At 45.5% G+C, this 16,543-nt stretch overlaps 1 protein-coding gene across 2 annotated transcripts in view; it reads left to right on the forward strand.

The window, feature by feature from the left end:
- LOC140658462 (gamma-aminobutyric acid receptor subunit beta-4) overlaps positions 1–8,198 on the forward strand; it is a 75,959-nt gene extending 67,761 nt beyond the window's left edge. The window contains exons 6-9 of one of the 2 annotated variants that reach the window (XM_072876922.1): positions 2,288–2,425; positions 4,085–4,237; positions 6,989–7,245; positions 7,737–8,198. In XM_072876922.1, coding sequence (XP_072733023.1) covers positions 2,288–2,425; positions 4,085–4,237; positions 6,989–7,245; positions 7,737–8,114 — 926 coding nt within the window. In that variant the 3' untranslated portion in view covers positions 8,115–8,198. The remainder of the gene's footprint in view (positions 1–2,287; positions 2,426–4,084; positions 4,238–6,988; positions 7,246–7,736) is intronic. The other variant, XM_072876923.1, reaches the window with a different exon arrangement.
- Positions 8,199–16,543: the final 8,345 nt, after the last annotated feature.

The following is a 16,543-nucleotide window of genomic DNA, read 5'->3' on the forward strand; positions in this document are numbered from 1 at the left end:
GAGCCATGAGTCAGAGCAGGGAATCGATTGGCCTCTGAATATGTCGCTGGTGAGATGAGGAAAGGGACTCTGTCTATATTTGGTTTCCAAAATTTAGAAAGGAAGTTGAGAAATCAGAAGAGGTTGGGAAAAGATGCTAAAAAGCGGTTCAAGGGCTAGAGCAGATGTTTTGCAGTAAGAAACCTAAATAGCTCATTCTGGTTTGTTTACTGCAAAGGAGGTGGAGAGGTGATTTGTTTACAGGCTGGGTGCACCTCTGCAGAGGGGGAGCGCTGAGTGGAAAGGGCTTGGTAACCTCCTCAAAAAATTCAGAACAGCAACCAGAGTCTGAAAGTCTGAGCCAGGTGAATTCAAATGTAAAATTGCACACAATGTTTTTACCTGAGAGAGTGTTTGTGCCGCTGGAATCAACCACTGTGAGGAGTGGGGGACTTGGCTGTTTCTTGCTGCTTTCCACACTTGGTCTCAGTGCTCTGGGAGAGATGCTGCAGCCAGATGCAAATACCAGTTCCTGCACACAAAGCTGGGGTACTTGAGTCAGTGCAACAGCCTGTAACACCCCAGTGTCTGCAGCAGATGAGATGATAACCTAAGGGTCCTGAATCTCTGTGGGCTCATGGGTGTGTGCTTTACCACTTACTGCCTTGGGAGCAGGAGCATGCCATGGGGGAGGAGGTGGAGCCCTGGCTTAGGTGATTTACACCAGAAGCAGATCTGGCATGGCATTTGGAAGATTGTTATTATTTTTTAGCACCCATGAATAAAAGCAGTAATGACTGAGAGTGCAGGATGTGGGCTTGGAGACTACACAGTCATCAAATAATTCAGTTTGGGAAGAGACCTCAGAGTGTCTCCAGTGCAGTCCCCAGCTCAAAGCAGGGTCAGCTATGAGATCAGACCAGGTTCCTCAGCTCTTTGTCCACTCGGGAGATGCAGGATGACAACATCCTCAAAGGTTCAGCTCTTATCTGGGGTAACCCTTGGCCCCTAAGGCTAGGTAGAAGAACTTCTCCTCCATGTTACATTCAACAGCTCTTCATTCCCCTAGTCCCACTAATACCCTGGTGCTGGGTTGGGTGGCAGCTCTCCCTGGTGGATGTTAGCCTTGCTGAGTGTTGCTAGCCAACTGCCTCTGCTGCAAGGGATTGTGGACGAGGCAAGCTGTCGTGCTGCAGTGCAGGTTGTGAATAAAAGCTGTCTGTGGGCACAGCTGAAGTTCATGCTCTAAAAGAAGCCTTGCACCATGCTGTACCAAAGCCTGTACACAGAGGTGCTCCCATGCAGTTCTGCACTTTGCTTAGAATAAGAGGACACCCCTTGTGTAGCAACAGCCACAGTGCTTCAAAACGCAGCTTGCCACAAGCGGCGTTAATTTTCAAGTGGAGATGAATCCTTGCCCACAAGGGCAGCGGGCAGGGCTGTGAACATCACACTGATGGGAGGGGAGCTGCATGGTTTCGTCCCTAGGCCCTCATTCCCCATGAGTCCAGAGCATCTGGGGAGTCTTTGGCTTTGGGCTTCTCAGCACTTCCAGCCCGTGCAGCCCTGTCTGGCATGTATAGTTTGGGGTTAAAGTAAGAGGCTGTACCCTTGGCTGAGTTAACAAATCCATTACCCTGAAACATAAGGGTTGAGTATTTGCTACCAGCTTGACTCCCCCTCCTCTCTTCTCCCATGACTGCTCTTTTCAGCTGGCACTTGGTAAAAGCAGCCCCCAATCTCAGAGACGCTGTCCACTTCCCAGCTCCGAATTTTGACTGAGAGTACTTAGAACAGGGAGATGCTCTGATGCTCAAATTTATTTTCAACCGCTGTTGTAAATCTTTTTCTCTCTGGGAATTTTTAATATTTAGATGCTCTGTTTACCTGATCCCCACCAGAATGTATTGTGTGGTCTCCCCCTTCTGGTAAAAGGAGGCAGGTTTTGAAAAGCAAAATGCCGTGTTTGGCGCATTTGACAGAAGCTTCTGATGTACAAGTCCCTGTCATGTCAGCCATGGAGATTATGTAGCGCAAGTCAAGGCTTGATGGACCACTTCTCACCTTTTTCTCCTGAATTCTAGCCAGAAGTGGGAGTTCTGACCAATTTTTTCCTCTTCTCCTGGGGACTGTACTGCCAAGCTCAGCTGAAGAAGAAAAGTACATCAGCAGGGAGGGGCTATGCTTGCTATCTGATGGTGTGGGCTTGCCTTTGGATCCTCTTCCAGATCACCTTAGTGAAAATGGGGGTGTCATCTTCTCCAGCTTGTCAGCTTAGTTCTCTCTCTGTGCTTCTTCATCTCTGCAGATGGTTACACGGTTGATGACATTGTCTTCTTCTGGCAAGGAAATGATTCTGCTGTCACGGGGATGGAGGTGCTAGAACTGCCCCAGTTCACCATTATTGAGCAGAGGCTCGTCAGCAGGGAAGTGGTCTTCACCACCGGTGAGTCTCTGCTGAAGGGATGAAATGGAATATGCAAACCTCCTGCTGTTCAACGTCAATGTGGTTGTTCCTCTGATTCAGATGCTGAGGCACTAACTTAGGATCTAGGCTTCAACTTAGGGTCCTGTTCCTTTGAAAAGAGGCACCTTCTGTGCCCACCAAGTTTGCTTTTTTTTTTGGCTGCTTCTCTTCAGAGACTTATGGGATCATTTTTTTGCTACAGTTGTTTTCATTTTTGCATTTTTGCTGCAGTTGTTGACATGTAGTCAAAACACCAACTGAGCTCAAAACAGAACTTCTTTAGAAAGTTCTCAGCCTTTACCTTATTTTTATGTGGTTTGCAACTGGCTCTCAAAGCTAATGTAGGTGCAATAGTAAGCAGAAGAATATATCAGTTGAAAAGCAAGTGGTCTATGAAATGACGCAAACCCATCTGTACACAGCAATAAAAAGATCTGGAGAGAATACCTTGGACAATTCAGATACTGCCAGTTGGAAAGTTGGAGGGGTTTGGATTTTGGTTGCTGTCTTCACTTTGATCTGGCAAGGAGTTCACTGCCAAAACAGCATGCCACACACCTGTTATATAGGACAATTTTTGAAATGTGATGAAATCACAGCCTGAGTCTATCAGCGGTGGTGGCAGATGGTGATGTTGTTACAGTAGTGCCTTGGGGGCATGCTGGGAGCAGGGTCCCATTACAGTGGTAATCTAGGGACCCACAACAAGAGGCAATATTCCTCCATAAGAAGTTTGCAGTCTAAATAGGTAAGACCTTCAGAAAAAGACTGGTGAAATACTGTGTTCAAGCTATGCAAATGGCACATAATGGTGAGAGAACATAACCTCCTTTTTCCCAGTCTACCTCCTCGATCATTAAAGACTGTTGTTCTCTTGTTACTTTAGCTGCCAACCCACAATTACACCCATATTTCAGGCTGCTGTGTGCCTAAGGGATGGAGGTGGGAAGGAGGAATGACTTGGACTTTGTTTCACAGCAATGAGAGAGGCCCTGCTTTGTCCCTGTCAAAATGACCCTGCTCCAGTGGAAGGACTGTGAAAGTACTTATTGTTGTCACTATCCCCATTAGGTTTGCTAAAAGACTAGGAGGAAGTTGCAACAACTTGGAAAAAAAAAGACCTACAGATTAACTAACAGTACTCTATTTGCATATGAATTTGCCCAGTCTGACCATAACCCATTTTTAGAACAGCATGGGAAAAATATGATTCAGATCTTCATTGCTGTTTGGTGGAAAAACTAGCACATGAAACATTGGAAAATCATCTCACTGCATCCAGATATAGGGTTAAAGTCTCCTGTGTAAGCCTGTATCAAATTGGCATGTACCATAATAGCAATTTCAGCACTGAACAGACATTCTCCCATGATGTCTGATATGATAACGTAACTTATGTAGAGTTTCAGTTTCTTTCTTCTTAATATTTTGAGCCAACTGAGCAGACTCTGAAGAGCCCCCTTCCAAAAACTGATGAGTCTGGAAAACCAAATGAAGAAAAATAGAGAGATTTCTCATTATCCCTGCCTCTTGAGAACATTTTCCAAATAAAATTTCAATTCCTAACCTAAGCTCTTACCGTAAATACAGCCTTGCTCTCTTGTCAAACAGCATCTCCCTTTAATATCTCATTGACAGGTTCATATCTGCGCTTATCCTTGAGTTTCCGGATTAAGAGGAACATTGGTTACTTCATCCTGCAGACTTACATGCCATCTATTCTCATCACCATCCTGTCCTGGGTCTCCTTCTGGATCAATTATGATGCTTCTGCTGCACGAGTGGCACTGGGTATGTACCTTTTCATTATATGTTGAAGAAGGTGGTATTTTGAGGGAGATCAGCTAGGACAGCTGTAAGAAAGAAAATACCTTTTTCTTTATGAGGTAGCAGCTAAGCAAGCCACACAGGTCTGTCAAACTTGTCTTCCCAAATGAAGGACATTTTTTCTGAGAACAAACTTCAAATTTTCAGCCAGAAGAGCTACTTTTTTTTGTTCAGAAGTATCAGTACTTCCCAAGCTGGAGTCTGTATTATTTGAATCAGTAAAAGTTCTACCATAAATTTCTGTGCGTGCAAGTTTAAACTCTATAACAAAAGCATAAATGGTCACAGCTTCTCAGGCATGTGAGACTGACATGCCATGAGCTCACCAGTTTCTTCACTCTGGTTTGTACTTGTTTTCTTAAGAAGAGAAGTTTGGGCACCTCTTGGTCAACAGGTGTGCCGGGACCGGTTAGTTGGATGATAAATGCTGGGAGTGGGTGACCAAAGAGTGGTAAGAATGGTGAGCGAATGGCTAAAAGATTAAAAAAATAAAGGAAGTGGCATTACTCAATGATAGTTTAGGCCCCACACAGACACTTTTTGTAGCTGAAGACCTTCATAACCAAGGCAAATGTGGAACAGTAGTTAAAGTCCAAGTTCTTCTTAAGCACATGCTCCCCTAAATAGGAATGCTTTCCTATAAGAGGAAAAAAAATCAGGTCTTTTAAGCAACAGAAGGGAAGTGGGGGTGGATTGCAGATGAGGATTTTGAAGAAGGAACAGGAGAAAAGGGGGGATGGCTGGCATATGAGAATGGGGCTGTGCAACATGATAGAAAGTTCAGAGGAAATAGGAGAGCCAAGGAGGGAGAGGGATTTCATCTGTGAGTGGGAAAAGGCTCAGAGAGGCAGTGGAGCACAGGTAGAGGCTGGGTCTTACAGAAAAGGTTGGGGGCTTAAATTAGCTCTAGGAGAAGACAGAATCTGAGAAGACTCAGAGGAGGGATGTTTTGTACAAAGATATAAAATAGATGATTTGGCTGTGCTTGCTTGGAGAGGCTGGAGCAGGGAGACAGAGAGGAAACAAGAAGAACATGGTAAATTAAAAAGGTAAGTTGCATTGACAAGAGTATAATCAGTGAGAGAAGAAAAAAAACCATGGCATACATTGCTGGCACAGTGAAAGGACAAGCAGAAGGGTGGACATAAGATGCACAGCTGTTAAATTTCTGCTGACATCTGGATTCAAAGGAGAAGACAGAAGAAAAACATTGTAGATCAAAACTGGAACAGCTCTCCCTAAACTATTCCTGACAGCTCTCTATCTAACTTGTCCTTAAAAAAGCTCCAAAGAAGGAGACTCCACAGCCTCCTCTGGGCACTTTATCTCCAGATTTACCTGCTTGTACAGTCAAAAAGCTCTTCTTTGCCTCTGTCCTAAGTCTCCATTGCAATTTGTCCACTTCTTAATGGAGGCGTGGAGAATATTCTATTCCCCCTTTCTTTGCCCCAGATTTCTGACTACTGTCTAAATATAGACAGTATAATATATTGTATGTATATAAATATATCTCCCTTCTGTTTACTTTTCTGTGAACTAAAGACTATTAGTTCTTTAAATCTTTTATCAGGAGTGACACTAAAGAGATTATGAGGGTGAAGGGGAATCAGGACAAGCAGAGGTCCAGGATGCACACAGAGTCTTGAGAGCCATGACTGTAAGAGGTAGGGCTGAACCCAGAAGACCAAATTAGGGTCATGGAGACTAAGAGAGCTGCCAACAGAGAGATGAGGAGGAGGGACACTAGAAGAAAAGGAGATCAGCAAGGCAGTAAGAAAAGCAGGACAGCTGAGCTAGAGAAGCAGAAAAAGAAGACTAGGTTGAAGAGGAAAAGTTACTGCCCCCAAAAGAAGCAAGAAGGCTCATTGCCATCTTTTTGAAGCTGGCAGAAGGCTGTCAAAGAGACCGATCTGAGGCCACTCTGACAGTCCAGAGAAGGGAAGAGGATGAGAAGAAACCGAAGAAGAGGACTGAAGCTGTGAGAGTAATCATGGTGCACCAGGCTCTTGGAGACTGAGTAGATGGGGAAACAAGTGTTCAATGAGATCAAAAAATTTTTATTTAAGATGCAGGAAATATGAGTAGGCCTAAAAAGGACAGCGTGAGAACCATGGCAGGAGTGTGTACAGATGATAACTGAAGTGGTGAGCAGTAAAGCTGGTGAGAGGGAAGTGGGAATTGATGGGGTCAAGGATGTAGACAGAAGCCTATGAGGCAGGCAAAAAAAGTGAGTGCCATGAAGAGGGAATCTCTTCACTCTTCCTCCTATTCATGGCACTGGAAAGACACAGCAGATTATAAATTCATGTCAAGGATACTGAGGCATTCAGTAGTGCCCAGGGAAGCCTGATGAGTTCATGAAGTTGAAAAAAGGGAGGAGAAGAGGTTGAGAGACTGAGAGCAAAACTGAATGTTTCCTACCACACTGAGGGAAAGAAGGAGGATCAGGGAGGACTTAAAGAATGAAGGTCCAGAGGATGTTGATCCCCATCGTCCTGATGATACTCAGCTTTGACATTTTCTCCCACTGTTGGCGGCTGGTTTATTTTCTGCAGCAATTTGTACTGGGCAGCTGGGCTTAGAATAATGACAATTTTCTTCCCAGTTGCACTGCTCTCATCCCTCCTGCGGTTGTCCAGCTGGGAGGAGGGACGGGGAAGCTGAGAGTGGAAACCATCCCACCTTGGTAACAGAGCACCTACCCTCTCCTTACAGGGGTCACCACGGTACTTACAATGACTACCATCAACACCCATCTGCGGGAGACTCTCCCCAAGATCCCTTATGTCAAGGCTATTGATGTTTATCTCATGGGCTGCTTCGTCTTCGTGTTCCTGGCACTCCTGGAGTATGCTTTTGTCAACTACATATTCTTCGGGCGAGGCCCTCGGCAGCAAAAGAAACAGAGTGAACGGATCAGCAAGGCCAATAATGAGCGCCACCGTTATGAGGAGAAGAGGGTGAGAGAGCAGGTTTGTCTCCTTCTTTCATTGTGGCAGGAGAATTCAGACTCTCCACTGTTCATTCAGTCCTGAGTGAGCTGTGGAGAAGCCTTTCTCCTCATCATGAGAGATGAACTCCTGTTCCCCTGTCTGGTGATTACTGGGAATTTTTTCTCCTTGATCGCTTTGTCATCATCCTCAAGCCAGTCTCATCATGACCATCTTCTTGCACGGGGCAGGTGTACCCAAAAGTACCCCTGTGGCTTTTGGTCCTACAGTGTTGGCAGAATCACACTACCCCACTCAAAATTTTGCTGCGAGCACATGTGGCTCGTCCTTCAACTCCAGCATCCATGGACAACATTTTGAAATGCAGAAGTCCAGGTTCAGAGCTCACAAATGACCCAATCAGTGGTACTGTTACACAGAAAACAGTTCAAAATCATTCCTGATGGTGTGGCCCTGTGTGCGTTGTGCACAGGACATCCACACTACCTTTCTCTCTCTCTTCCCTGTTCTAGGTTGACCCTTATGGTAACATCCTCCTCAGCACTCTGGAGATGAACAATGAGCTGCTGGCCACGGACATGATGAGCAGCGTTGGCGACTCTCGAAACTCTGTCATGTCCTTTGAAGGCTCAGGAATCCAGTTCCGCAAGCAGCTGGCCTCTCGGGATGGATTTGGTCACCACCCAACCCTGGACCGCCACGTCCCACTGACCCACCATGCTGCAGCCCGCAACCGTGCCAACTGCCGTCTCCGCCGGCGGTCATCTAAGCTGAAGCTCAAAATCCCAGACCTGACAGATGTCAGCACCATTGACAAGTGGTCACGAATCATTTTTCCAATCACCTTTGGATTCTTCAACCTTGTTTACTGGTTGTACTATGTAAATTGATGCCTGCAGCCTCCGAGAGAGATAGGGACAGACACTCAGACAATGACAACACAGGAGTGTTGTGGTCTTTTGGGTTTGGGTTTTACTCTTTACTATCATTATCATTTATTCCTTTGATTCATTAGATTTATTCTAAGCTTACTCTTCTCTTTTCAGCACATGTAGAACCATGGAGTGGGGAAAGGGGTAAGGGAGAGAAGGGTATATGGGAGGGGGTTTGGTTTCAGGGAGGGATATGTTTGTCTTGATTTTGGTTTCCTGCTGAAGGACTGAAACCATTGTAAAAAAAAAAAAAAAACCAAAAACCAAAAAAAGAAAGGAAAAAAAAAAGAAAAAATGACAGAAAAAAGAAAAAAAAACCAACAAAAAAAACCAACAAAAAAAGAAAACTTTAAAAAAAGGGGGGGAGGGAGATTTAAAGAAATTGAGTCAAAAACTGGTGGGGGGATAGGTTACCTTTGGCTGTGCTCACTAATGCGCTATCCTCACTTCCATTTCACTACTGAATTTCATCTTTCTCTTCTCAGTATTATTATATTTTTTTAATCTTTCTTCTGTCACTGCTCTTAGCCCCTTCATGTTTATTCTTTCACAGATTCATGAGATGGTGGGGTTTCATTCTCATGCTATGAGATTTCTCTTTTCTTTTTCTCTCTCCCTCTCTCTTGCTTACAAGCCTAAAAGAATCTTTTAAACCAACAAATAAAAAGAATATTTATTTTGGAAGAGCTGGGAAGGGGGGAGGACAAGGCAATTATTTGGGAGGGAAGGGGCAATGTGGGGTTATGGGGAGGGGGGGCGAGGAGGGAGCTTATCAAAAACAAAGGCACATTTGCAAGTTGCCTTTTTCCACCTTCAGGAGTTTGCAAGCTGTTTTTCCTGTATGAATGTGTGTGTGTGTGCGGCGCATCTGTGTGTGTGTATGTGCGCATGTATGTAGATAACGGGTGTGTGTGTCTGCAAGCATGTTTTCTGGGGAGGGGAGCTGGGAGGGGGGTTTTGTAATGTCTTTTGTAGAAAGAGAACACAGATGACATTTAACCGCAGTGTTTTGGGGGGAATAGCAGGGTTTTGTTTGCTCATTGCAGCTTTGCGAGGTTGGAGGTCAGAGTCTCAGCTTGTATTAGAGAGACAGAGCTGGGGAGGTAGATTGTGCAAATAAACACTTGCTGAGGAAAGAGAAGGATTTGCGGATCAGCAATGGGACAGTGCTGCTGTTCACTGCTGGCATCTGATCTCTAGTAGACTATGCTGATTCAGTCCTGAAAGGAGGGATTGTTCCTAATCATTCCCACCCTGCATCTTTCTTACTGAGTTTGGGGAGAAAAGCATTTGCAAGACTCTGAAAACTCAACCCTTCCCCCTCTCTACCTGTTTGTTGTGCCAGACAAGGGACTTCACGCTCCAGCCCACCTAGCCTATGGCAAGGTGCAGGAAAGGGTGGATGTCGTTTAACTTTGTTGTGCTTCAGGACGAAAAAATTTGGAAATTATAACTATCCCCTTTCCTAAGAATTTCAGAAGCAAATGGTGGGCTGGTACCCTCCGATCTGTACTGCTTCTATCAGGCCTTCCTTTATGTCTGTTAATATATGTAGAGTGTAGAGAAGAGCACCCTGTGTCCCTTCTTGCAGAAGATGTAAGTAAGGATGCAGTAGAGTTCCATGGAGCATCATCTTGCTGGAAGACGATGGCAGGGTGACTTCTTCAAGGCTTCTTCAAGACTTCTTCTTCATGACTTCTTCAAAGACTGGGCAGGGTGAGGGTTGCAATGAAAATGCTGAGCTTGTCAGTGCTTGTGGAAGTCCCTAAGTCTGTAGCAGTTTCCATCCACAGGCACTCATAAAGGTACAAAAGGGTAACTTGGCCTTGGACAGCAAGGTCAACTTTTTCCAAAGGAGCCAGTGACTTTCAGGAAAATCACTGAATTATTGGCCACTTTGGCAATCACTGATGATTGATAATCTCCCTTATAATATTAATAAAAGCCATGAAAATAATAAATTCACAAGTGCAAAACTTTAACCCTAGGGTCATTGTGCCATTCCTGGAGTAATGATGAGAACCTTGTTCTTACCTAATGGAGGTTTTTACTTGCCAGGCACACAGACACACACACACTGCCTTGAATCCTACCACCCCTTTATTTTCCTGCTACCATTCTCTTCCTTTTTCCTTGATTCCCATTGCTTGGGAGAGCAGAGTGATCCTGTAAGACCAGGCAAACTCCTGTTTTTCAGTTGACAGATGCATCTAATACACATCTTTTCATTCAATAATTTATGTCTGTACAGTGCTATGAAAATGTGAATCACTATAGGCCTGACCTAGTAACACTGAAGTCATGGAAAGTTTTGCCTTGACTTGGATGAAGCAGGATCAGGGCTCATCAGAGTAATAAGTATTGTTATTTTTATATCAGTAATGTGTCTTATGCATTTTCCACTAATAGAATCCTAAGCATAAACGTAGAGCACCCATCCTTCTCAATCGTACCCAATCTCTGTCTCCCTCTCTCATGTTCATGCATGCACACATTCGGTCCAGGCCTCCCTGGACTCACCAAGGTTTCAGCACAATTGTTAAATCAGACTTAGATTCCCAGCTGCCCTGCAGAATAGTCTCTTGCTGCTTTCCACATTCAAGAGTGATGCTGTTGAAAATGGGTTTTCCCAATGTTATTGCAGTTTACGGTCTAGATGAGTCTATATAGGAATAAGTCTGAAGAGTGAATGGAGATGGATGATTGGGCTAGGGCTGGATCAGGTAGTTTTGTCTACCTGATACGCAGGAAGTTAAAGCTTGGCCAATGGAGAAAGTTATGCTTTCTAGTGGGATTCTATCTGGAAATGGCTTTTAAATGTTTTAATGGAAGTCATAAAGTTGTAGTTTATGATATCAGCAGTATAATGTAGGTGGATACATGCATGTCAGATGACTGCAGTTCCCAGATGGAGGCTGCCTATGAGCAGGTTCAGTTTTTAAGGGGAGTCTAATCAGCTGATTGATGATTAAATAAAATATCTAAATACTTACCCTTTATATATGTGATTGCAATGTAAAGGGTGGTCAGAACAATAGAAGGGAATAAAAGAGGCAGTTACAAGAATCCTATTAAGATTGGAGGGAGAACAAATGGCCATGTGGTAAGAAATTATGAAGCTGAGGCAGATGACTCAGGAACTCCAGTAATTTGATAGTTGTAGTAAAAGCCTGACAAATATGTGGTAGGAGTTAGGCACCTGAGAGCTCTCTCAGCTGGTCCCAAAGACTGGCAGCGGCACACAGATGATGCAAAACCCACCTATGCTCTTTGCTGCTTGGGTGCTGAGCCCCACACAGAGTGGGGTCCTGACCGATCCCATCCAGTGGCTTGCAGGTACAGCCCAGGGCCTCCAGCAGCTGGAGATCAGGCACAGGGGGGCTGTGTTTAATATTTGAGGCTTCAATCAGAGATTGAGCCCAGAATTTCATAGCGACAATCCAAACATTTTCCAGGGAAAAAGCACTGCTCAGCTGATTTCTTTACCTGATGGGACTGGGAGCCAGACTCCTTTGCTATTGCCTCGGTTCTCTGTTGGCTGGGTTCTCTTTCTTATCAGGAGTCATCATAGTTTCTCTCTTTGAATGTTTCTGACGTGGTATTACCAGGTCAGTTTTACTTCATAGAGTCAGTCTTAGTATATCCAGACATCTGGACTATTTGGTCCTACAAAATAATCTTTGCCAAAGAGTGTGCAGTCAGGACTTTTCGCAGTTCAGGAACTGCCTTATAATTTCTGGTGACAGGGCAGAATGCTGGAGAACAACTGAGTGTCCTGTGAGTCAGATGAGTAATAGAAAATACATTCCCGTACTGGGGTGAGGGAAGAATGCTGAAGGCCTTTAGAAATGCCCTCCTCCAGAACTGCGGTGACACCTCCATTTTCCCTCTCCATAGCTGTCTGTGTCCACCCCTAAGAAAGGCAACAAACCCATGTCTCATTTTGAGGTCCAGTGATCCAGAAAGGAGATAGTGGTGAAAAAAAGGCATTTTAATCATACTCAAGGCTCAGACGTTTCAAGCCATCACAAGCATGAAGAAAGGAAAGGCATGAACATCTCATGCAGTGGGTACAAAGCTCGTGTTATTGGAAAGGTGGAGGGGATTTCCATGCTGCAGCTTGTGTGCCTGCTGCTGTCCACCTTTTCTTCACAAATGGAGAGCAGTGGGGAAAGAGGGAGGAAAGAGTGTAAGTGCTGTTCCAAAGTGGAGCTTATTCTGACTTTTGCTGCAGTGGTGCAGGAGGCAATTCTGATTGGGGCTTGGTTTGTTTGCAGCTTGGGCAGGATTGCTGCTTGCTGGGTTGTGTTTTTTAGCAGAGACAGTAACACGAGCATAAGGGATGGTCCATGCTGCCTGAGGGAGCTGGGCTGGGGGAGAACATTTTGCACCTTTCCCATGCACAACAGCCTAAGACGGGCATATGGAAGAGGAGAAGGAGGAGGAGAAATAGAAAAGAAATCTCTCTCAGGATATACATGGCCAACGCAACTCTATCACTTCATTTTCTGATACTGTATAGTGCTGTCACTCAGGGACCTTTAGGAACTAGGACCTTGGGACTGTAATCCTACCTGTCCCCCTCCTATCCTTCCTTCACCTTGAGTATTAAGAACTGAAGAGAGAATGAGAGAAAGAACAAAAGAGGAAAATAAGAACCCTGGTAGCAAACCCCAGCTATTCCATGGGTGAAAGTAAAGTTTTGGTTACTAAGGTAAAAGGAAAATGTATACCTTTATATTCATGTCTTCAAGCATAAGCCAGCCCATAGTGTATATAGGATAAGTTCACAGTGCATGAAACAAACAGGACTGTAGGTCTTAACTGGCATCCAGCTTTCTTGCATGCACATCTGACACCACGCCAGCAGCTTATGTCTTGCAAATAAGTAGGGAACCTGCCAAGGCTTGGCACTTCCTCTGTCCAATGGACAGCACATCCACTTCCCAGAAATAAAGCCATGTGGGGAACTGATCTGGCCAGTCTGTTTGACCAGATCTGCTCCAGAGACTCTGGCAGGAGGAGATAAGGGGGTGGGGGAGGGAGTTGGTTTTGTTTTCTTTTTTGGGGGGGGAGGGAGTTGGTTTTGTTTTATTTTTTGTGGGGAGGAGGAAGGGGTTTTAAATCTCTGAGCTGTTATCAGGCAGAAGAGAAACCTCTGGAGCTGCAGACCAAAGGACAGTGGCTTTAGGGAAGGTGGTTACTGATATTCTAATGGAGAGGATGGGACGAGGAAGAGGTTGTTGTTGGGAGAGAGCTCTAACTTCAGAAGCAGAGCAAATAGGAGAGAGGTAGTGAAAATATATATGTGCAATACAATAGGTTTGAAGGGACTAGAGCACTGAAAACCGGGGACCTCCGTTGAGTCAGACAGGCTGGGTACAGCTGCAGGCAGCACTTGAGGAAACCCAGCCATGGCAGCAGTCCCCAGCGGGCAGAGACTGCGGTCTCTGGGAGACGGTGAGGTCAGAAATGGGGAAAATAGAGGGAGACTCACTGTGCTCTGCCATCAGTATGAGCTCAGTCCCTTTAGGCAGGGACAATCATTTGCATCTGGACAATGTTGCAGGAGCTGGGCTGGGATGCACAGGGGAGCAATCACCATGCCAAGCTGGGGCAACGGCTGAACTCTACCCTGGTGTCGGAGATCAGAGCCAGCTGGGCAAGAAATGCCATGCGGGTTACCAAATGCTTTCTTGGAGATGAGACTGGGCTTACCAAGCAGGGTGGGACGTCTTTACAGTAGACATAGAAATTGGGTCAGGGGCATGGGTTGGGTGAAAGATGTGAAACATATGTGTTGGAAGCAGGACCTAATGCAGATGCTGGGAGGGAGGGAAGGGGGAAGAAGGGTGGGAGGGAGGGAGGGAGGGAGGGAGGGGAGCGGAGACCGGGGAGGAGATGTATATAGTGTTGGGGCTTGGGTTTTGTTTTTCATTTGGGTTTTGTTTGGTTTTGTTCTTTTTTTTTTTTGGAAAAAAAAAAGTTTGATTTCTCATGTCTTGATGTAAACCAAATAAAAATGGTTCTGTAAATTCAGAAGTAAAGAACAGCTGAAAGGTGACAAGTGTAATAAAGAAGCACTGTCCTCCAGGCTGATACTATAACACATTTCCCCAGACTTTTCCCACAGGGGTTGGAGGGCAAACCTGTGCCTGTGCCTGCACGGAAGTGCAGCCCGCTGGGATGGTGACCTTAGGGTTGGCCCCCTGATCCACCTCCAAGTGCAGTAAAGAAGAGGTGGGCAGTAGAGATGGAAGTGATGGTATGTAAGTAACTTTTCAGTGTTTGATTCCACCATCCCTGAGGCCAATGGGACAAGGCTGTGTATTAGACCCTAATCTCTCGCGCACGTGGTCTCTTCCTGGAGAGACCTGCACTATGCCTTACTATATCTTGGGATGTAGTGAAGAGGGTGAAGATGATATCAGGTACCACTTGCATAAATGAAGTAATGCAGATGGAGTAAAGGCAGTATGAGCCTGAACTTCCTTTCAGAAGCTGTTGTTGCTGCTGCTGCTTTCCGCCCTGTGACTTAGTCTGGGGTAACAAGTGCTAGGAAATGTCCAGCTGCTCAGAAGAGGTACAAAGAAAGCCCTTCATGTGAAAAGATTTATCTTAAGACCCTTTGCAATTCAATAGAACCTTGCCTGTGGGATCCTGGCTGCTTGTGAAGGAAGGGTTTGGAAGAGAGTGCAAAGAAGGGACCTTGTGTTAAGCTTAGTTATCTGTTTTAGTGGCCATTGGCCTTGCAGAGACAAATTTTTCAACAGAAGTACAGAAGGTCAGAAGTACAAATGAGTGGGCTCAAGTGTAGGACATTGATTGAATTTGGACTGAGGGGCACCTGGTTTCTGTGCAGCTTCCAGTTAGCAGAAATGAGTGATGGGGAATGCCAAGGCTGATTATGGTAGTAGGTCTGAGACATGCAGGTAACCCTCTGTGTTACAATCCATCTTTGTCTGGACTGGGAGGAGTGTCAAGGGTAAAAAGCAATATAAGAAATTGCCTGTCTGTCTTATCTTATGTTTAGTGCTTTGGAAAAGCAGAGACAGTCTTGCCTCCATGGGGCAGAAGTGTGGCTTCTTTCTGCAGCTGGGCCAATGAATGATGTATTGTTTGTGTTACTGCAGCGAGGCTAAAAGAAAAAAACTTTACATGGAAGGCAGACAAGAGGGAAGTCTCAATCCTCTTAGGAAAGGCCATTCTTCAGCAGTAAGGCTGCAGTAAGGCTCCACTGCAGCTGCCACTCCAGCTAGAGTGCATCAGTATGGTGCAGCCACACAGCCCTGACTCAGCAATTTATGCTGATGAGCAGGCCAAGCAGGACTGGTGGGTAAGCAAGGACAGGTGTTTTGCAGAGACAAAACAAGGAGGAGTTGTGTGAGCATGAGCTCCTGCATCCTGTTGTACTCTAAACTACAAAACCCTGGAACAAAATGCAGTCCCTTGCTCCAAGAAGCTTATGCTGTCATCATCCCACTCTAGAGACAATGGACCCAAACCATCCCAAACCTCCTGTTTTAGCTCCATGCTGTGGGCTGCCTGCTCCCATCTAAGATAGCCAGAACTTGCCAGTGCCACAGGTAGAAAGCACTTACAGAGTAATATTGAATATGCGTATGACAGTGCGGAGATGAGAGGTGGTAGACCCATTTATGATACAGGGGTGCACTTTTTATCATTTGCACAGGCTGATCTTGGCATTTATACCAGCAGACTTTTCCCCCAGAAAGGATGAGATAGTACAGTGGTGAGTAACATTTTTTTTTTGAAAAGGGTAATACTTTCTCCTCCAGTATATGTTTTAAACTGTAGATCAGTATTGGTTTGCCTTCTGTAAAGGCTAATGTGTCCCAGCTCTCAGTGCTATGCCAACTGAATGACGTGGGGCAGCTCCAGGGTTAATTGCCATATTCAGTTAGATGCTGGGTCCAGGTCTTATTTGGGGACCTTGCTGGGCATCTAGTGGACAGAGGGTCCAGGCGGGAGGGTCAAAGATCTTTTCCCTGACTTTCCCACTGCTCTGGACATGTCTTTGACCACAGTGTGCTTCTCTGGGTATGCCGTGGCTCATGCTGCACAGCTGCACAGATAGCCCTGGCGCTGCTGAGCCTCGTGGGGAGAGCTTGGGGACCAACAGGCTGGGAGAAGCCAGGCCAGCCAGGAAGAAAAACATGATTGCCTTTGTTGTGATGCCAATGCCACTTGGGGACTGAGACAAGGGGCAATGGTCTGTTTTTCAGCATCAGGAACGCCCTGTCTCAGGTTAGCAGAGGCATTCTCTCTGTGGCTGATCTCAACTCTCTTCTGCAGAGAAAGGAACCGGCATTGCCTGTTCACTGACAGATGTTCTGCCCCACACTGGGATGGACTCACTCGACCCC

Source organism: Ciconia boyciana, chromosome 12 (genome assembly GCF_034638445.1).
Source record: "Ciconia boyciana chromosome 12, ASM3463844v1, whole genome shotgun sequence".
Taxonomy (NCBI): domain Eukaryota; kingdom Metazoa; phylum Chordata; class Aves; order Ciconiiformes; family Ciconiidae; genus Ciconia; species Ciconia boyciana.